Source organism: Diadema setosum, chromosome 3, assembly GCF_964275005.1.
Source record: "Diadema setosum chromosome 3, eeDiaSeto1, whole genome shotgun sequence".
In the NCBI taxonomy this organism is placed as follows: Eukaryota; Metazoa; Echinodermata; class Echinoidea; order Diadematoida; family Diadematidae; genus Diadema; species Diadema setosum.
The window spans coordinates 21,657,253-21,679,930 of record NC_092687.1 but is presented as its reverse complement, the minus strand read 5'-3'; the positions used below and the strand labels follow the sequence as shown (position 1 = coordinate 21,679,930).

The 22,678-nt window shown below is 38.8% G+C and overlaps 1 protein-coding gene across 1 annotated transcript in view; it reads left to right on the top strand.

Moving 5' to 3' along the window:
- LOC140226264 (uncharacterized) overlaps nucleotides 1-19,114 on the top strand; it is a 40,706-nt gene extending 21,592 nt beyond the window's left edge. The window contains exons 7-12 of the mRNA XM_072306755.1: nucleotides 2,263-2,347; nucleotides 8,391-8,646; nucleotides 14,184-14,377; nucleotides 16,019-16,184; nucleotides 17,695-17,801; nucleotides 18,701-19,114. Coding sequence (XP_072162856.1) covers nucleotides 2,263-2,347; nucleotides 8,391-8,646; nucleotides 14,184-14,377; nucleotides 16,019-16,184; nucleotides 17,695-17,801; nucleotides 18,701-19,039 — 1,147 coding nt within the window. The 3' untranslated portion in view covers nucleotides 19,040-19,114. The remainder of the gene's footprint in view (nucleotides 1-2,262; nucleotides 2,348-8,390; nucleotides 8,647-14,183; nucleotides 14,378-16,018; nucleotides 16,185-17,694; nucleotides 17,802-18,700) is intronic.
- Nucleotides 19,115-22,678: the final 3,564 nt, after the last annotated feature.

The window sequence follows — 22,678 nt, the reverse complement described above, 5'->3', positions numbered from 1 at the left end:
ATCAGCCTGATCGCTGTTACTGCAGAATGCTTTGATGGACTGGTGTGGGGTTGCTCCTGATTTCAGGGAAAGAACTTGTATATATGTTTTTTCCCCTTTTATGTGAGATGTGAGCACTGTTGTCCCATGTTGCTTCAGTCTATTGTCTTTTTACGCATGTGACAGTAAGCTTTAGTTGGACCATCAGGAACTTCCCGAATCCAGTCCTTGTATTTCTTTTTGTCCAACCAATCCTTTCTGAGTTTACAAGACATGATGCTAATTCACAGGTTTACAAAAGGTCATAATTAGTCACTCTAGCAGATGATGCAATAACCCAGGACCTATCTAAGAAATACAGGGACGATAATAAATAAACATAGTTAACTTTGTCAGCCATTTTAACCCAGTTGCTGAGGCATATACATGTTTTTCTTCTGCATTATACATGTATTTAAAGCTCATTTATTGCTATGAATGCAAGCACCTGAAGCTGGGTCCTCAGTAACTGGGTAAAATGGCTGAGAATGGCTGAGTGACAAAATCCCCAGTTCCCCATCATGGTGTGAAAGGAGAAGCAGCACTGGAGGCAAGGGGTGCTACTCCCTGTTGGCTTAGTGTACACAATCATTTTAAAGTTAGAGGCCTTATTTAGATCATGCACTACAGCTGTACTTGTACTGCAGTCAAAGAGGCTACACTAAAAAAACACCATAGCTAGTCATCCATTGGATATTGTTTTGATATGCAACAAAATATAACAGAGTCTGACTGACTTCTTTCAATTTTTGGACCAATCAAAATTCCTGGACTTTTCCCTGATTTGAGGCATTTCTATCAAATTCCCTGACTGGAAAAAGGTAAAATAATTTTTCCTGATTTCCCTGATGGGCTGAAAACCCTGTGTATGAAATGGGACCCTGGTTTCCAGTAAGGATACAGCATCCTGAAGGCAATTTGTACTTTACACTACATCAGTGGCAGCCCAAAATAGTCACATTGAATGATATTAGGTCACCATGCCCTCACAGTATACAAGTGGACACGTTTGTGTAAATGATTCTTTCTTCTTCTTTTTTCGCTCAGAGGGGCAAAATGAATTATTGGTACGCACGTTTTTAATTTTTCAGAAATAAATATAGTGTTATTACCTGTCGTCAAGTTAAAATATTTTTCTTTCTTTTTGTAGTCATTGAAATGTATATACAATTTATATAAACATTAAAAACCCCAAAAACATGGGGCATTCATGTACATGTACAATCACACATTTTGTGATTTCAAGCACGTAGACACCTACCAATCACAAAACATATTAAAGGGAAGATAAACCCCAAGAACAATGTGGATTGAGTGAAAGCAGCAACATTAGTAAAACACATCAGTGAAAGTTTGAAGAAAATCGGACAATCGATGCAAAAGTTATGAATTTTTAAAGTTTTGGTGTTGGAACCGCTGGATGAGGAGACTACTAGAGGTTATGACGTATGAGTGGACTACAATATCAAGAAAATATAAAGAAAATACTACAAAAATCCATTTTTCATGAAAATTACAAATTCCATCAACTTGATATTGACATATGTTAAGGGTAGCAATTATTCCCCCTGCTTTCTGAAAGCGGTTGGGCCACTGCTCTTTCATAATTCTAGAAAAGTGAATTTTTGTTGAATATCCTTTATATTTTCTTTGTATTGTTGTCCACTCATACGTCATATCCTCTAGTAGTCTCCTCATCCAGCGGTTCCAACACCAAAACTTTAAAAATTCATAACTTTTGCACCGATTGTCCGATTTTTCTCAAACTTTTACTGATGTGTTCTACTAATGTTGCTGCTTTCACTCAATCCACATTGCTCTTTGGGTTTACCTTCCCTTTAACAAAAGTACTTCTTGTGAATTTGTCCATGAAAAGTAATTGTTCATCTTGTACAGGGGATTAATCTATAGAGAACATGGACCTTTTTTCAAGGCGGGTTCCCAATTTCCCCTTCTTTTGGGCTGTCCAGTACTCTGTTTTTGCTTACATTTTACCAAGGCCAAGGAATGTTCAAAAACTGAATTTACTTGGAATTTATATCTGTAAATATAAAATTTAAAACAAAGAAATAAAAAGTTTACACATGCATAGGGGTAAAACCAGGTTAAAATATTCTTGCTCTTTTTTTGTGCATACTAGTTTAATGTTGCGTGATTACCTAAAAGTTTCCACACCGTGGAAATTTCCACTTTCACAGCACGTGCTTCTTTTAATGTTGTATGTCATGTTTCTCTTCCTTCCAGTCCTGCCAGTGATGTGAAGTCATCTCTTGCCAAGGCTTTAGTCATACAGTTTCCCAGCCTCAGGGACCACAGTGCAGAAGGCTATGTAAGTTATTTTATAAAATAGCCAGCCGATTTCAAGCATGGTGATTGGTCAAAACGTGTCACGTGGCATTCAACTTTTTTCGCGCACTGCACAGGAGTGCAGATGTCACGCAAAAAAAGTGATATACCACGCTCGTGAAGTTGCGTTGAGTTCGTGTATTCATCTAACATAGTAACCGAACGCTTGCGATGCTACATGCATCCCATCGTATCACAAGAATTGCAGTGTGAGGTGGCCTTTAGACTTCCGTTACCTGACGTTATCGCGTTGCCAAAATTTGTGTATCATTCATCGTGTATAATGCTGTTTCTATTTTTTTTTTTTTGGGGGGGGGTATTCATAAAAAAATAGCTATTTTATAAAAGAAATAGCGCACTTCTTCCGTTGTGCGACAATGTAAGTGCAGTGGACGCTCATTTTCTTCAGATGGTGCCCACTCCGTACTCACCTAGCAGCTCGTATGCAGAGGTGGCACCAATCTAAAGAAACCTTGCGTGCACTGGACTTACACCATCGCACTCTGTGCCGTGCGCTATTTCTATAATATACCTCATATTAACCCCGTTCCTCCTGCAATTCTCGGACAGCCTTTAATGCCCTAAAGCGTGATTCTTTTTGCAGGTTAATGGAGAACGAACAGGTTGGTAATCCACTTGTGCAAAAACAATCAAGCGGTACATGTATACATCCCATTTCCATGGTCAACTACATGTGCCATCCAACAATGGAAATATCGATCAGTTGCGAGGTGTGAATAGAGTGTACGCTGATGAGCAAAAAAACTTGTTTGTTCTACTCAAAGCAGGTACCTGAATAGGATCAGCAGAAGCAAATTTCTACTGAGCTCAGTTATGATTCCTGTGTACATCTTCTTATGAGTTTTACATCAAAATAAAAGCGCACTACATCAGAAAAAAAGGCAAATAATACTGAGATAAATGCAGTTTTCATACAGAAAGAAAACTGATATTGACATCAGAAACTCTAATCTTTCTATCAAGCATTTTACTGGGCAGCATAACACAAATAAAAATGAATCTAGGCCATGAACGTAGGCACTCTAGTCTACATTTTGGGAACCTGGTATACCAGGTTCCCAGAAGGAACGGGTTAAGATTCTTGTCACTGATTGGTCAAAAGTATATCATGTGACATCATGGTGCAGTTCTGCCTATCATTGCCTTAGGGTTTTGACGTTATGTCACTTGTCACTTGACCTATTTAAGGTCAATTGATAGAAAGCCAAAACCCTCTGATAGAAAGTCAAAAGTCTCTGATAGTATATGTATTAAACCCCACCGCAACTTTTGCACACAATATACAGGTAGCCCTTTGCACGCAGTGTCCGCAGCCTACACAAATTCACTTTTGATTTTCCAAGGACGTTACATGTTCTGGTCTATCAGGTACATTGCACGCGTCATACATTCGCGCAGCGTGCAGGAATGTTTCATCATGTTAAGTGCTAGTGAAACTGAGATTCAAAGAATACGGAGAATTTGGAGCAGTTACTTGAGAAAGCAGATAGTAAAAATACAAAGATACATCTTTGAGGATTACTGCTCAATATGCAATAATGGAAGCAATGAGGAGGTGGATAATCTTTTGGTTTTTTTTCAGAAGCTTACAATAGGCGAATGAGTTTTACTAAAATGTTAAAAAGTTTTACTAAAACGATGCAAGCAATTCTCTATAGCCTGCTAATTTACTTGTACTAGACCAGATCCAGAATCTAGTCCTTGGGGTATAGCTAGTTATACCTAGTCTAAGACAAAGAGGTGTATAAAACAAATATCAGCTGCTCTATATGGTGATGGTGGTGGAAATTATCACTCCCTCGGTGCTTTTATACCGGGCCCTTCTATCACCCCTCGGCCAAGGCCTTGGTTTGAGAGAAGGGTCGATATGAAGAGCATCTTAGAGTGATAATTTCCACCACCATCCTCATGAGGAGACAATTTTTATGCTAACATGTCAGACATTCATATACATTCACATACATAATCTTCTGCATACCTTCACAAGGAATCTGGCCCATGAATTGTGAGTAGGTTTGAAATGAAAGTTCATTTTACCAATGAATATGTTATGGGGAAGATCTGACAAGTGATGAAGGTAAAGTTGTGAGAATATAGATATTAGCCACTTCTAATAACCCATAAGATATACTGAGATACAAGATTTAGATCAAACTGCTGGTATGCTTTATTACACACACTGAATGGGAAAAATGTTCAGTGCTTTAGCACTATGTTTGCACACATGGGCCCGAATTCACGAAGGTGGTACAAATGAAACCATGGTTTAAACCATGGACAAAAACTATGGAGCGCCAAGTGTCGCACGGAATATTTCGTTACGAAATTGGTCATTTTGTCAACAAAATGACCGTTTCGCTAACGAAATTATCATTTCGTGGACAAAATGTTCGTTGAGTTACAAAATAACAATTTCATTGACGAAATTACTGATTTCGTAATGAAATATTCCATGCGACACTTGGCGCTCCATGGTTTTTGTCCATGGTTTAAACCGTGGTTTAATTTGTACCACCTTTGTGAATTCGGGCCAATGTGTATATTGATGACCATGTTATATTGATTTAATACAGGGCCATGAAATCATTGTATTAGAGTGACTTTGCTTTGTTTTGGTCTCCCCCGCTATAAAGCAAAAGCAAGACATAGGCAACACTTTTTATATGTTGGCAGCAACAGCATCTTCAACAATTTGGTGTACTTTCTAACTTTCCACGACTTTGTGTTTTGACCACCAAACTCACACCATTTGAATATGGGTGAAGTGCTATGCGGTGAATTTAACCTGATGCCATAAGCACTGCACCCTCAGTTATATGTGACCGTGCACCACAAAACGAACAAAAAGTCGCACGCACTGAATTTGTGTGAGGACTAAAAATAGGTGAAAAGGGTCAATTTGGTCAATCTTGATTTTTATATATTTTCTGAAAAATCAAGTCTTCTACTTTATGCCAAAGTTTGGGATCATAAAATGAACAGGAAAGTGTGTTTTTTTAACAGTTAATCTTGAACACTTTTTTTTAGAATAGTGTGATTAGGTGTGTCTTTAGAGCCCCCCTTTCATTTCTTAAAAAATCCTGTACACACTCTTCACTTTCAACTCTAATACAAATGTACCTTTAGAAAGGATGATACTACTGCTTTGAAAGTTGGCATTTATCGTGGACAGAATGTGTTAATAGAACATGCCCAATTTCAGCTTAATCTGATAATCCCTTCATTGCGGTTAAACCGGTGGTTTTAAACCTGATTTTGTCCCATTCATTGCACAGGTAGCGCGGCTTGGTGAAGATTAAACGCTTGAATAGACCTTGTGCTTCAAAGCCTCTTCTCTCAGTTCACACTTTTCTGGAGTGTGTGCTTTCTTTCCAATATTTAGATAGGTTAGGAGAGCCCATTTGATTTGAGTTATACATCATTTTAAAGCTTGAAGTCTGCTCTTTCACAATATACTCTTAACTAAAAATCCATGTCTGGCGATTTTTTGTTGGTTTTGTGGTGCAGGGTCACATATGGTGTACTACCAATACATTTACACAATATTGAGCTTTGACCAGTAATCACATATCACAGGTGCTGACCTAAAGATGCTGATCAAGTTCGAATGTTGGTGAAGTCTGACGCGGTCAAAGATCAATTGATCAATGAGATTATCCTGATAAACACTGTACATGTGGTATTTCGGTGTACTCTCAATATCTTTCCACATCTTTGAGCTATGACCACTGAAGTTACACTACAGGTTTATCACCTAAAGATGCCAGTCAAGTTTGAACATCATTGAATTCTGACAAGGTTAAAGGTTAAAATGTTCATGAAATTTCTGTGATTTGAGCACTATATATTGTGTGCTGTTCATAATTTCCCACTGCTATGACCAAAGAATTCCGACTACAGGTACGTAGCCTACATCTCCTAAAAATGCTAGTCAAGGTTGAATATTGCGTAAGTAGGACAAGGTCAAAAGGTCACTGAACGTACTTTGAAAAACGCTGTAGTCACAAATAGGGATATATGGGTGAGACATTGCTTACTGTTTGCCTCATTTCTGTATATGGCATTGAGAGTGTTTGATGTCTACTCCACTGAGAAGCCATGATTCTTGCTGTGTGGAAAATGGTTGGGATGAAAAATTATGTGTATAAATCCAAGAATTGTTGTCTTTGTTAGCTCTCCTGAGCCGAAGGCTCAAGTGAGCTATTGCAATCGCTCTTCGTCCAGCGTCCGACGTCCGTCGTCTGTCGTCCGGCGTGCGTCGTGCGTAAACTTTTTACATTTTCATCTTCTTCTTGAAAACTCCAAGACCAATTTTCACCAAACTTGGCAGGTAGCATCCCTAGTGGGGTTAGGATCTCAATTTATTAAAATGGGCACCATTCCCCACCCAGGGGGCCCCAGGGGGCCCAAACCCCCCAGAATTAATGTATCTTTAAAAATCTTCTTCTCTAGATCCAGAAGTGATAGAGCTAAATTAATACTATGAGTTAGTACATTGATGACTGTAGTTTCAAGTTTGTTCATGGCGGAATCAGGGGTGCCCCCCCCCCCTTGGGACCCAGGGGAGGGGGTGGGGAGGGGTCCTAATGGGGCCTAAGTTGTACATTTCCATCTTCTTTTTGAGAACCCCGTGACCCATTTTCACCAAACTTGACAGGTAGCATCCCTAGGGGTGTAGGATCTCAATTTATTCAAATGGGCACTGTGTCCCACCTGGAGGGCCCCAATGGACCAAAACCTCCCGAAATTAAGGAATCTTTAAAAATCTTCTCTAGAATCAGAAGTGATAGAGCTAAGTTAATACTATGAGGTAGTACATTAATGACTGTAGTTTCAAGTTTGTTTGCAAGCAGATCCAGGGGTGCCCCCTTTTTGGGCAGGGGGAGGGGTGGGGCCTAAATTATACATTTACATCTTCTTCTTGAAAACCTCGTGATGGATGTTCACCAAACTTGGCAGGTAGCATCCCTAGGGGGTTAGGATCTCAATTTGTTAAAATGGGCACCATGCTCCTGGCCCCCCCCCCCCCCAAATGAAGGAATCTTAAAAAAAAGTGTTCTTCTCTTGAACCAGAAGTGATAGAACTAAAATTGATACCATGAGTTGGGGGAGGGGGGGGGGGCGTCTGAATTTGGGCCCTAATTGTACATGTTCCTCTTCTACTTGAGAATGCCTGGTCAAATTTTGGTAGAGCTGTGTGTAATTTAGATTAGTGACTGCATGAAAGGTGAACTTGCGATACTCGGGTGAGCGCTAGACCCGCGGGTGTCTTGTTCTTAACCTTTTCTTTTCGGTGCCACAGACATTGGACAGTGTGTAATTGGGATTTCTACGCCAGTTCTCGGTATTGCCAATGCACATAAAACTTCTGTGCATGCTGCAGAGCCCTGTGGGATTCCTCAGGAGCATTGTGGTTTCCAGCTGGTTTGCCCATGTCTCAGTTCCCATGCGATTTAATGCACCTTTGTCTGCTTTTCTTTCATTGCTACTTTCTCTTTGGTTAAAATTAAGCTAAAGAAAAAAGAAGTTAAAACTCCTAAAGTTTACCTATTTGCAGTCACTAGAGTCATGATTCACTCCTGCAAGGCTTCAATGTGCTGGTCACATGATGGAAAGCAAAGAAATCTTCAACAAAGAATACTCCTGGATAAAGACAGAATGTGACATGAGTGCATATGCAGCCAAAACCGGGGCAGGTTTGTCCTTCAGCTATCCCATAATGCATCTAAAACGGTGTTCGACACAAGACACCCAGGTATTGGCGATACTGAGAATTGGCAGTCAAAGCACACAAAAGATTCAAAGAGAGGAGCTTGAAGTGGTACTAGTAGACATTGCATGTTAGATAAGTTTAGTATGTTTGGTATATGGAAGGTATTTTGTAGGGAGTAAAAATGGTGGTTAGGTTATGTAAATTGTGAAGTCTACATTCAGTAGACACACATGGGATTTGTGAGGATGTCAAGTCATTGAGAGGTGCATCAAACCCTGTGTCTTTTAAACAGGAATCATTTTACACATGGAGCAAGTCAAGCGCTGAGTCTCAGATAAACTACACAGCGTCTGGTTCACTTGAAAGTCGCCTGCGGAACTGGCGTAACAAGCACCATGCTGAGATCAGAGGCCAGAGAAGTGATTTGAAGGCAACACCTGCAAAGAAGGGAAGATATGAGGGCAGCATGACAGTCAGTGGGGCTAGGGGTGACTACGAAATCTGTGTGGCGAAACAGATTGAGCTGAGGGAAATGGCCATTAATCCAGGTAAGTAGTCAGCTGACTTTTGTCTTAGAGTGTAGATTGTCAAAGGGATAGCTTGCCTACTGACAGAAGAGACCATTAATCCTGGGGGGGGGGGGGGGGCATTTCATGAAGCATTCTGTCATAGTTTTTTCTTACAATCTGTTACTAGCTACTGCACGGCTGGTGGAACGGGGTTCTGGGGAGCTCGCCCCGCCCCCCCACTTTTTTCGATAATACATAGGATTACATAAGGTCTAACCACTTGGCCCCCCCCCCCCCCCCCACACTTTCACCCTTGAAGTGGCATGAGAGAAAAAACAAAACAAAACAAAACATGGTTGTTACTCCTTTTTCTGTGTTGTACCAGACGGCGTAGAAGTGTGGGTAAGGCCTTTTTTTTTTTCTGAAGGCCTTTTTTTTTTTTTTGCTTGTCAGCTGAAGAAACCCAGAAGTGGCACTAAAAGGTGCATTGAGGGCCTTTTTTTTTTTTTGCTTGCCGTGAACTGATATATTTGCATCTGAATGGCTGAGAGAAAATATGTAGCAATTAACGCTTCATGAGATGTCCCCCCCCCCCCATGATGTATATGTGGGGGCATTTCATGAATCGTTTTGTCCGACAAATTTGTCAAACAAATTTGCTCTCAGCCAATCAGATGCAAGGATTTCAGTAGCTTACAACAGTTTTGCCAGAAAAAAATATCTGACACAACGCTTCATGAAATACCCCCTGGGGGAGCAAGTTGAAAATGGGGGCAGTACTTTCCTAGTGAGGGCAGTTAATGTTGTGTCCCCTGAAAGTAGCCAGTCCATAATATCATAATTAACAAAATTGGACGTCTAGAGCAAACTTGAATATTTTGACAATATAGTAATAATCACATCTTAACCTGTTGAGGACGAGTCCCGAGTATTACTCGGGCAAGTGTCTTTGGGAAATGCTTCTAGCTATTTCTTTTCTTATTTTGCTCTTTTCAGAAATCATTTCCATTTGAGGGATTTTTAATGGTTGCCATTACATAGTACATCATTTTGTTCAGTGCAAATGTGACCGCCCAGCCCGAAACCCATAAAATGAACTGGGTCGAAATGTATTTTTCATTTTTATACTTAGTTCAAAGTACTAAGCAGTAAGCTTGAAGAATAAATTAATTTGTCAATTCAATTCAATTCAATTCAAGTTTATTTCCATTCGACATAAAATCATTAAACAATTCATACAATGAAAACACATAGATACAAATACAAGAATATCAAAAGAAATACACTCACATACACAAAACAATAACAAGAACAAAAACCGATGCATAGATTCATGTGAATGGGGGGTCAACAGAGAAGAGCAATAAGCCTTGTAAATCGCTCACCCCTAGAAAACATAAATACTGTGTACAATATATCGGGAGTATAGAAAAGAACTAAGAGAGGAAAAGAAAAGGACAGAACAAAAGAACAAATCAAAAGACAATTTTAGGTGCAATTATTAAAGATAATCATTCTAAATGAGAATATGAATTCAGGAGTAAAAATTTATAATTCTTTTAAAACTATTCAAAGACGGTTTCATTTTCAAATTGAATGGTATTTCAGCCCATATTAATGGACCTTTATAAAAAACTGTATTAGAAATATTTGTTCTCACATGACATAAATGATAATCATTAACATGACGGGTGTTATAAGCATAAACATTACTATTCAATAAAAATTTAGAAGAAATATTGGAGGGCAATAAACCTTTTAACACATATACATAAAAATTGCAAGATTATATCTATTAATATCATATATATTTAAAAGCTTCAAATGAAAAAATAAAGGTGAGGTGTGGGCATTAAAAGATACATTGGAAATTATTCGAATAGCTTTTTTCTGTAATAAAAAAAACATTTTTTCATACGAAAATCACTTCCATTGGACCAGGCCACATTACAATAATTGATATGGGAAATAAATAAAGTATGGTATAACATAATCAGAATATATCTAGGGAATGCCTTAGATGATAAAAAATACCAATACCTTTGGCAATACGATTGCACAGGACACCAATGTGTTCATGCCATGAAAGCTTGTCATCTATATACACTCCTAAAAACTTAACACAAGACAAACGAGAAATTGCTTAACCATTAAAATACAAAACAGCATTCTCATCAAATTTCCTCTTACTAAATACCATAAACTGAGTTTTACTTACTTTTATCACTAATTTGTTAATAATCAACCAATTACTCAAACAAATCAATTCATTATTAAATAAATCCATTAAATAAATAAGATTGTTATGTGACATGAACACACTGGTGTCGTCTGCAAATAAAATTAACTGTAAAATTTTGCTTGAACAAACAATATCATTAATATAAATAGAAAATAACAATGGATCGAGAATGGAACCTTATGGCACTCCACATCGAATGCGTTTATACAAAGACTTATAATTGTCAATCATTACAAACTGAAAATGCTTAGACAAATAATCTGTAAATCTTAACAAAACTCCACGAATACCATAATTTTCTAATTTATTCAGTAAAATTGAATGATCAAGAGTGTCAAAAGCTTTGCTTACATCAAGAAACAAACCAATAGTATACTGTTTCAAATCAATTGCTTTCATTTTGGAGGTTGCCGCCAGAAGTTCTGCGTTCTGCTTGGTGAGGTCCTCAACTATCACCCTCCCAGTGCCCCTCAGTTTGCACTTGTTTTTCATCATTGCTTGCTTGCATTTATTTGAAGTGAACTTCAAGATGAACGGGGGGGTGGTAGTTGAGCGTGTGGCGTCCGTGTAAGATTGACCACTATGTGCGTGCGCATCCTGATCACCTTGGCGAGAGACGCGATGAGACCTGTCAATGTCAGCTGGTGTGATATTGATGCCAATGCTTACACTTTTCGCATTGGGGGGGGGGGGGTGGTGGTAGTTGAGCGTGTGGCGTCCGTGTAAGATTGACCACTATGTGCGTGCGCATCCTGATCACCTTGGCGAGAGACGTGATGAGACCTGTCAATGTCAGCTGGTGTGATATTGATGCCAATGCTTTTCGCAACTTCACAGGCAGTGGCATCCGTATTACAGAGACTCCAACCCAAAGCACCTTCTGATCTGGAGATTCTCCCGCCTGAAACCCCTAGCAAATGGGAGACTCCTACTAGATGTGTGCGAAGTTCCTAGGGTTCTAGATGCTCTCTGGTGCTATCTAAGGCTTATTTTTTTTCAACATACGATGGAAATAAGTAAGAAATCCTTTCCAACAGGAGACAAAGAACCAGGGCGGGAGAAATTAAATCTCAAGCGGGAGAACGGGAGATTTTGCAAAAATGGGTTTTCGGCGGGAGATCTCCCGTCGAAAACGGGAGAGTTGGAGTCTCTGGTATTATCGTTCGGAGACTCTTTGATGCCTAGCAAGCGAATGTTATTCCTGTGTGAGTGTTGTTCCATATTGTCGACATCGCGGCATACACGCTTGAGATCCTCTCTGGTCCGCTTGACTGAATCGGCTACCATGCGAACCTCACAAAACTTGGCGTCCACTAAGACTTCCAAGTCGTGCATGTGAGCTAGCTGCTCTTCAATCATGCTGGATACATGTGAAAGATTGATTCCATGCTTTTTCACGATGTTTCCAATCGCTCTCTCTACAGCAGACTCAACGATGCGGTCAATGTGCTTCAGAAGATCGGCTTTTTTTTAGCAGGTGGTCGATTTGAGCCATTTTAGGAGATTTAGGGGGCACGCGGGTAGGCGCATTGTTTGGTGTCTCTATGGAAACATTGCTTGCAGAATCTGCTGAAAGGGGAATGTCAGATGGTGTGGATGGTGATGGTCTCGATCCTAGGTTGGGCATTCTGATTAGTTAAGAGCGTTATGTAATAAAGGCTGTACTTGAGCACTGCAGAGCAGTATATGACGAGGTAAGAAAAATGGAGGCCAGTACACCATATAGACGTAGATGCAGTAGGCATATGGCGAGGATGGATTGATATCAACACACACAGAAAGCAGAAAACTGACGGAAATTCAAAGATCTATGAGTGTGTCGAAATATATGAAATATATCCCATGGCGGGTGATACAAAGTGGCGTCCAGTGATGATAAGAAGTGATGGACAGTTAATTACATGACGTATATAGGAGCTCCAACCTCAATTTGTGAGCATAGGGCTACACATACCGGTCAAGTCTTTACCAAAGGACCAATGGACTTGAAGAACTAGCAGCCAAAACTCACATATACATGTCCAAAACAGTCCAGAAATGTTTCCAGTTGACGCAGAATATCCTTGCAAAAACTTGAATCACCAAAAGCGATTTTCTTATGCGTAGGAGAAGGGGAGTAATCAACACCTCTCCGCACCTCTATCTCACACACACTCACTTCGCCACCACCTTGTCTCATCTTTCAACCATATCCAGAATTGGGCCAGAATTGGACCATCCTAACCCATTTAAAAATTGACTGAAATAAGAGATAGTTAGGAGATGCAGTTTTCATAATTAAAAGAAGAGAGAAAGAGAAAAGTGAATTTTCAGATTTTGATCACTTAGGCATGCCCAGCAGAAGCATCATAGAAAACATATTATATTTCACAGTCAAAGAAATGCATGTCCCTGCCCCCCCCCCCCAATGAAAAAGAACAAAATATATGGTCCATAAATTCTGCTAATATCTCTGTTTCGGTTTTGCTTCGATTTGTATAAGTAGGTAGAGAAAAGATTATTCTTCCAGATGAGACAAACTTCAGAAATTGACCTGATAAGACAGATTTTGGTGCATTGAGGGCCAGGACCAGTGCTATCTGAGCATCTCTCTCGGCTTGTATTTGAAGCAGTGAGGCAAAGTGAATTTCGACTAGTGTGACCTCCATGACGGCAGGCAGTCAAATGAGAAAAATCAAAAGTCGGCACTGAATATATAACCTTGAATTTTTTCCCTTACATTGTCTGCATATCTAACTTATGTTCTTAGAAAGTCATCCTGATTGTCCTAGTTCATGATTTTACCACTCCTAGTAGTGTGATCCTAGATGTGTCCTTGCTGTTCGGCTATGATCAGCATATTCTGAGGCATTTCCCGCCCTCCCAGAGTTATTCCTAGGACACTCCTAGGAATGTTTGCAGTTAGTCCCAGGACAAGCCAATGTGCACTCTTTTCTCCATGCATGCCAAAATGACAGAATTTGCTTCGGCAGCCCTTCCTAGTCTTGTCAGGGCTCTAGTGGACGTCAGCCCGTAGTGCCCAAACACCTGCCAAGTACAGTGTGCGAACTCTTTTGCTACAATTTCGCATTGGAATGTTGGAATATCCCATTAACTTTTCTGAGCATGCAATAACAAAATTATTTGAGTGGTGAATAATGATGGTCAAGACTTGGGCAATAAAGTATTAGAGCTGCCCTTCTCATATGTCTCATGCAGTTGAAAATTTATATTATACTTAAATGATTTGTACTTGTAAAAATAATATGATTCATCAAATATATATTTTTTTGTTGTTGAACGGTCATAAAGTATTATAACTTTTTAACTTAAATTTGACATCCCCCTGACACAGAAATGGAGCTGTCTTCAGAGGAGTTAGAGGCCAAGGTTCAGTGGCTACAGGAACACACAGAGCCCCGGGAGACGGTGCATGCCTTGATGCGGGCTACAGCTGGCAGCAGACTCCGTTGGAGGACCAGGAATCCTTCAGCTCCCATCACAGAGCTGCTGGACCGATACCCTCGGCTGCTGGATTCCCAGGGCATTGTGAGTGGGTGTTGTCATATCGGTCCTCACATGCTAGGGGTGATGGGAAGTCAGGTTTAAATGACACAGATTTTCACAAGAGTGCAAGCTTTAGTACAAAGTTAGGCATGTTAGACCCAGCAAGTTGGTAATGAGCTGTGATAAAGTGACGTAACCTGAAGGATGAAAATACATTTTTTGGATAATTGCAAGGGATCACCATAGTCATACAGCTTTTTGCATGTAAATTTGAATATATGAGGAAACTGATCAGAAATATGAAGAATTTAAGGAAAATCATGAGTGGTATTCTGAGGATGAGGTCGTAATTAAGTGGGTTATTAACTTCGTAATTAAATCTAGAAGTTAATAGTCCTTTAAAGGTAGGGGATACCTTTTACAGAACTCCCAAAATGCAGCAAAACATTAAATATGAACCTCAGGGGACTTGTTTAGGCCACTGCTTAGAAATTTGGAAGTCAACAGTTATCTACAATTTGAATAATGCACAAAACTCAACTACTCAGTAGTTCTGTGTGTCAGCCACACTTAAGCCTTTTTGTTGCAGTCTTCTGTATTTTTTATCTATAAACACAAATCTGAAAGTATAAGAGCTGATGTGTGTGGCATGAATGTATATAGAAATGTTTGTAAGTTTTGATGAACTTTACTCACAAAATATACATGATGGACATACATGCAGTGCGTGGGTCTGCAAAGGTAGCCTAGTAATGTACTGGAATTTATGGTGAGCCCCGAAAAAAATTCAATTCAAAATCTAACGGTCAATAAAAATGTACTAAATGTTACCTTCCACTTTCAATACTTTATGGGAGTTTCTAAAATGATACTCTCTTCAACATACCACTGTGTTTACACAACACTTCATTTAAGGCATGCAAATGGGATTCCCTACCTTTAAAGGGGATGGCTAGTAACTGATCAGTTGTAATCGGTGGGAATGCTGGGGGTGATTGTTCCAATCCTTGTGAGATTCATTTAAGAGTACATTATATATATCTATTGTTGTGTGAAAATTGTTTGCTTCAGAATGGTCTCATATTCAAGTAATGTGCAGTTTAATGTTTCCAGGTTAGCATGCCTGTACAGTGATGGGGCATTAAACTGCAAATTACTTGAATATGAGACCGTTCTGACGCAAATTATTATGATCTGTGTATAGTTTAAATGTCTTTATCTTTTCTGGCAATTTTATCAGTTCATGTTTGTTCTTACATCATAAAATTTAGCCCTTTCTCGGAAATAAGAACTGCATTTATTTTTCCATATTGATTTTAACTGCTTCCTGAGGCCTTATGGCTATCTTCTATCTTCTCTTATGTGATTCTAATCAACTGTCTACCCTTGCTTGTGATGAAATAGAATCTCTAGCATTCACCAACATACTCCTTTGATTAAATAAAAATTAATTTGAGACAACACAGTCCAAGTGTGGCTTAGCATATTTACACATAGTTGTTTCAATGGCCAGCAAAATGAAGTTGAAGGAGGAAGTTCACAGATTTTGAAAAATTGTGCCATCTATTATTAGCTTTTATCACCAGCAACTATGCCTGAAATGAAAGAAGTTGATACATGTAGTATGATTTGAATGAGCTGTAGCTGTGAGACTGACAGTCCTTGTTATTACCTCTTCCTCAGATTGATCAAGATTTCAGACTGCTGTTTCCCAGCCATGCAGACAAACTTTCTTCAACCTGGACTGACACTCTAGTGAACATCATTCTCCAGTATGCTGACATAGCTCACCGAACTCTGTCAAATAGACTAGGCATCAATCAGTCTGTAACATCTTTAACTGATTCAGGTAAAAAGACATTTTTTTTTCTCATACATTGTAGTGCATTGTGTTAGTCTTGGCACAGTTTAAAAAGAGACCTCTGATGGAAGTGTTAATATAATGTGACTGTGCATCACAAAACCAACAAAAAGTTGCGTTCCCAAATTTTACATAAGGACTAAAAAAAAAAAAGAAAAAGAAAGTGAATTAATGGGTCAACCAAGTCAATCTTTGAGTTTTTGGTGTTTTCTGAAAGAACAATTCTTCTTGTACAATATCCTAAAGTTTGGGATCATAAAGCAAATGGGATATTGTGTTTTAGGCAGTGTGTCCAGAACACTTTTTTTCCTAAGACTAGTGTGCTTTGGTATGTCTTAGAGGCACCCTTTCATTTCTCAAAAACCATTTTCACGCTCTTCACTTTTCAATGCTTAAAATGTTTGAGAACATAATGCTACTGCTTCGAAAGTTGATATTAGTCATGGATAGTGTGTGCCAGTACAGCATGCTTAATTTGATCTTTATCTGTTTATTTCTTCATTGTTGTTGTTAGGGAGTTTTATATTTTTTTTTGTCCCATTCATTGTGCAGGAGATTGCTTGATAAAATTAAGCACTTGAACAGTTCCTGAACTTCAGAGCCTCTTTTCTTAGTACACACTCATCCAGAATGTGTACTTTCCCCCCAATATTTAGATAGTTTAGGAGAGTCTGTTTAAATTGAGTTTTGCATCATTTTAAAGCTTAAAGTCAGCTTTTTCAGAAGGTGTCCTTAACTAAAAAAAAAAAAAAACCCAAACCAAAAACCATGTCTGATGACTTTTTGTTGGTATTGTACAGCAGGGTCACATGTGTACTATTCAGATGCTTAATCATATTATTTGTCAAAATCCATGACGATGCAAAAGTTTTAGAGATGGCACAAAGGTTTCTGCATTGATCTTGTGGTCAAGTTGGAAATTGATATCAGTTTCCTGGAGATGACTGAAATATGGAAGTAAAGAATGTAGAAGAATGGATGGGTCTACAAAAACCTGTAAAAGTTCTATCTGGCCTTAATTTCATGTTCCCAAACTTATACAAGAAAAGAAAAGGGTAAACCTGTCGCAACACCAAAACTAAAATCAGCCAACTGCACTTTTAATGCTAATCAAAGCATGCTGGAAAAGCAACCTTAATGACTTTTAATGTTATGATTATTATTATTATTATTATTATTATTTACTAAGTCAGGGTCACAAGTGGTAATCCCACCCTCCATTAAGTGACAGTTTTCACTCATCCTGGTGTACACACTTAAAATGAAGAGTAGAGGTATAATGTCTTGTATAATGATTGTATGATGTCAGATCAGAAGGTTGGAAGCGGGACTAAACCTTTCCTAGTGAGCCTACCACCAAAGACACTACAATCGATGATCATACAGACACTCACATAACACAAAGATGCTTCACTAGGAACAAGATCTTGCAGCTTGACTGAATCCCCGTGTGATTCGTTTCATATTTCTCCCTTTTTCTCTTTATTTTATGTTTTAGAGGAGCGTAGTAACATTGCCTTCCAAGTCTTGCCCTACATTCTTCCTACAAATCAGAACATCAGAAGTGCTAATCAGAGGGCATCCTTCTTCATTGATATTCAGCCGGTAATTTCTTGTATTCTTCTCTCTCTTTTAAGCACTGAACCAGTCATAAACCATAGATCTGTTCTAAATCCATGCAACACTGAATATGTGAATCTGTAGACCATTTCCCCAAAAGAGAACATAGTATGTGTTAGTATTGAAGTATGGTGAATCATAGTTAGTATTGAAGCAGTGTATATGTAGAATGTTGAAGGTGTTGAGCAGCAGATTTCCACTGGTAAGGGTGACACTGCTTCCCCACCCCCACCATCACCCCCAATCACACAACGCACACAAGGTAGAAAACAATGATTACATAGAATGCAATTATGCTAAACCTTACAATTTATTTCACTTAGTAAAATCTTTGAATTGGAAAAAACAATGAATATACCCCATAGATCAGTGAATGTTATTTTTAGTTGGTGTTAATTTTGCCTGTGCACCATCAATTTGCATCCATTTTTAAAATTTTTAATATTGTCTTAAGCCTCCAACTCTCAGAATGACTGTTTCTGCAAGTAACAACAGATGTCATAGTGATATTAGGTTTCTTTTCTGACTGAAGTACCATCAGGGTTAATATTTACTCCTTTCTCAGGAAGTTTTAGTAGCAGGGCTCTAAAAATTGAAGAATCTTGCTGGTTATCCCTTGTATTCCCGGTAGATATTGTTCAAGTTTACACTTCTCAGAACAGGATAAAACAGGGATTCCAAAACTTATGAAGCTTTAAAAAAAGATGCAAATTGTAATCAATTTTGCATACTTCAGTAAAAATGGGACACTGTCTACATGCATTCTGATATAAAGAGTCAGTCAAGGAAAGTACATGCAACTGATCTAATTAAACATAACTCCTTGGCAGCAGCTCTGAACTAAAATTCTGGTTTATGCTATTTCTACTAACTGCAATGTACAGGATGGAACGGATCCTCAACACTACCTGAATGACATTGAGACCAGTGAGTTCCCCTTCCTTCTCCTCATTGGCTCTCGGCTAGCCCCTACTGAGATCTACGTTGTCTTTCAGGATAATGCCATGATTGAACGCAACATCGTGGAAGCTGTTGATGAGTGCTTTAAACTATTCCACATCCTGGGAATTCCCTACCCCAAGCAGTGCATGGGAACGTGGGAGTTTATCCAGAAAATCTTGTTTCAGCTGCCTGACCTGGACGGCTGGGAATCACCTGTTGTAGAAAAACTTCATTCACACATACAACAGCAAATCTTTGAGAGGTGCACGGAAAACACGTGATGCAAAGATATTCTCTCGTATTAATAAAATCCTTGTTTGATCCAGATTATTGCCAGTCATCAGATATTCTGTTATAAATGGATGCTCAAAGAATACTACAGTACATGATAGCTTCATTGCTTTCAGTGTGAAGCCCAAACAACTTGTGGAATGTAGTTACGGGACTGAAATAGGGGCTTGACGTATGTTTCTCACGCTGTGAAGGAAGAATAATGATATCCAAGTGGCGGAGTGAGACTCAACTCCCTCCCCACAAATCCATGATTTGTTTCCAGAGAAGGAGTAAGCTGATTAGCCAAACTAGATCAAGCACATTCATGCTTGTACTTGGCATTTAAGGCAGAAGTCTTGTGCTCCCCTCTTGATTTCAGATGGCTCTTGATTTTCCTCTTTAGTTTTAACATCTTACCAACTTTACCTTATCACCTTCCATAAAATCTCTTTGGAATCATTTCAGTGCCCTCAAATCATCCCTAAATGAGAGAGATTAATGCACCGCCATTGGTGATGTCAAAGAACTTGGGGCCTTAGTATTAAACCTCTGCCAACATATGGTGTTTAAGGGCACATAGGAATCACTCTGAGGTTTATTAGCCCAGTCAGTTGGTTGATCAATTTCAAAAACTTGTGGATCAAGCCACTCTTAGTATTTGAGCAATTAAGCTAAAATTTGGGACATAAATCACTACTGCAGGTAGATTTGCAAGATACCCTGTTATGACCACGATTATCTGGCTATGGCAGGACTGGTGGACGTCCAGTTAACATATTTGGGTGGATGAGAGAGATATGATGCTCAAATGCAGCACTTTCTAGCATATCATGCTAGGGGTATGCACATGTTATTACAATATTACTGTTATGCTTATTGCGACTCTTCAAATACTCCTGCTGCATTGTACCGTAACCACTGCTGTGCACTCAGTATCAATGACAATTGTGGCACCAGTCTTTGACATCATCTCCCGAACTGACTTAAAAGTGACAGTCCACCGCGATGATTGGCATATTGTAATGTCCCAAGCCAAACTTTGAGTATTAGAATAAGAGTAGTACTGAGGATGGGGAATGAGGAGGTGTATACAGAAGACAGGGACAGACTTTGTGCAATTCATAGTTTATTTTTCAGAATCAAACTCACAGGTCCTTTTTGGGGGATACTGCTCTGCTCTCACCACAAGAGTTCATTGTCCAAAAGGAGATTTTATCATTGCCGTATCTTGGTTATGATTTAAATCTTTTCTTTGATTATCATATGGAGGTTATAACACATCTGTATTCATACAGAATATCCTTAGAATCCATGGATTGATGGGTGTGGTTTAGATTGACATGTAAAACGAGAGCTACAGTGCACTCCCGTTTTAACGAACACAGTTATAACGAATAACGAAGTAAAAATTCAGGTCCCAAAATAATTGTCATAAACGTCTATGGTACAAAATTTGGTTATAACGAACACGGTTATAACGAAATTTTTCGTTATAACGAAATCTTTTTCAAGCGCAATAAACAAAAGAAATGTGCTCCGTTATAACGAAATGCGGATTGCTTACGAAAAAAAAAAATAGCGGAACAAAGATTACAGAGCGTCTGCATTAGCAGATGCTTCAAATCATTCTACTTTCACTCCATGTGTCACGCACAGTTTCTAAAGAGAACTTACGTTATTCTTATGAGTTAATCCGAAATGAAATAAGGTTTGTTGTTTCGAAGGTTCATTACTGTAGTATGAAACACAAAAATTCTAATAACCTAATGTTCATTAATTGAAAAATGAAATGGGGTTTGATTTTTCGAACATTTCGGCATTATTCCGAAGGTTCTTTATTCGTAAGGTTCGTTAACCGAGCATTGGAATAGAGTTAAGTTATTACAAAGTTTAGTTAATTAAAAAATGATAGGAATCTTCTTTATTCTATTATATTCGTTAACCTAAAAGAGAATAAAAAAGGTGCAAGGTCCTAGGTGTGTTCACTAACAAAACATCGAAATTACAAACCATGTATTGTCTTTTGATAAATGAATCTTCGCAATAGCGAACTTTCTCATTTTTGGATTAACAAACCTTCGGAATAACGAACCTTGTTCGTTTTGGCATCAACGAATCTTCGGAACAATGAATCTTCGGTACAACGAATCTTATCTCATTTCCGCAATTACGGACTTTTAGAATAACGAATCTTCAGAAGAGTGAAGCTTCGGAATAACAAACCTTATTTCACTTTCTGATTAACAAACCTTCGGAATAACGAATCCTGAGAATGATGACACTTTGGAATAATGAGCGTTCAGAATAAGGAGCCTTCAGAATTGGAACTTTACTAATAACGAAGTTTGGAATGACAAACTGCAAACGAATCCTAAACCATCACATTTTATACATTTTGATTTTGTTTTCAAACTAGACATGACAGTGCGAACAACTTTATGCCCTGTATAACCAAAATTAATGAGGTAGCAGCCCATTGGCGTAGCTTATACCAGCGTATGATGAGTATTAGATAAACAATATAGTTACAGTATAAGCATGGTTTGTGGGTTTATATTGTATTTATTGTATTTATTCTTTTTTTTTTTTCCAACTGAAGCATGACTTTGTATTATTATTATTTTTTTTTTGCCAGTATGCGCTCTTATGTTTATCGATGTCATTTATCTATTGCAAAGGCAAATGTTTTTGTTTATGATGTAATAAATTATTTATCTTGTGTTATTTTTTGTTGGAAAAAGAAGAATGAAAATAAATGAATTGAATTGAATAACAAAATTTAGTATAACGAAAGAAAACTGCCGTTCCCAAGGATTTCGTTATAACGGGAGTGCACTGTATAAGGAAAAATGGAAGAGAGGAATAGCACTGGTATTATTCCAAGCAATTCTGGTTTGCAAATTCACATGATCTGCACACAAACTCCAGTAACATTTCCGCTGTGTCAAAAAAAAAAAAGAGAGAGAAAAAAAAAAAGAAGGATTTCTCCCACTGGAGGAGAAAACCTCACAAATTATACCTAACCTTCGTTGGCGAAATAGCACAGATTCTTAATGTAAAATGAGAAGGTTGGGATGACAAGTTGGCAGATGGTGGTATCATAAGCAGGTCCTGGAGTATGAAAATTTGCACCCTGAACTTTTTCATGCTGGGATCCAAGCACAGTGGCGAGAGTGTTTATACCATCCCTAAGGTCGTTCTGGAGGTGCTGGGCATATTTATGACTGTCATCTTTTCCCTCATCTATCCTGTCTTCTAGACCAGCAAGAGCATTCCAACCGTCGTTGGCGAAATAGAGCAGATCCTTAATGTTGAATGAGAAGGTTGGGATGACGAGCTGGCGAATGATGGTATTGTAAGCAGCTCCTGGAGTATGAAATTTGCACGCTGAACTTTCTCGCACTAGGTTCCAAGAACAGTGGCTGGAGTGTTTATCCCATCCTTAAGGCTGTTCTGGAGGTGCTGGGCATAGTCATGACTCTCATCGTTTCCCGCATCCATTCTTTCTTCTAGACCAGCCAGAGCATTCCAGAGACTGGCTTCCTTGGTACGGATGGATGCCAGCTCCATCTTGAGGCTATGCTCCATGGTGCTTCCTGCCTGAAGAATAATGCTTTCAAGTCCACTGTCCGCAGCCTCTCCTCCTG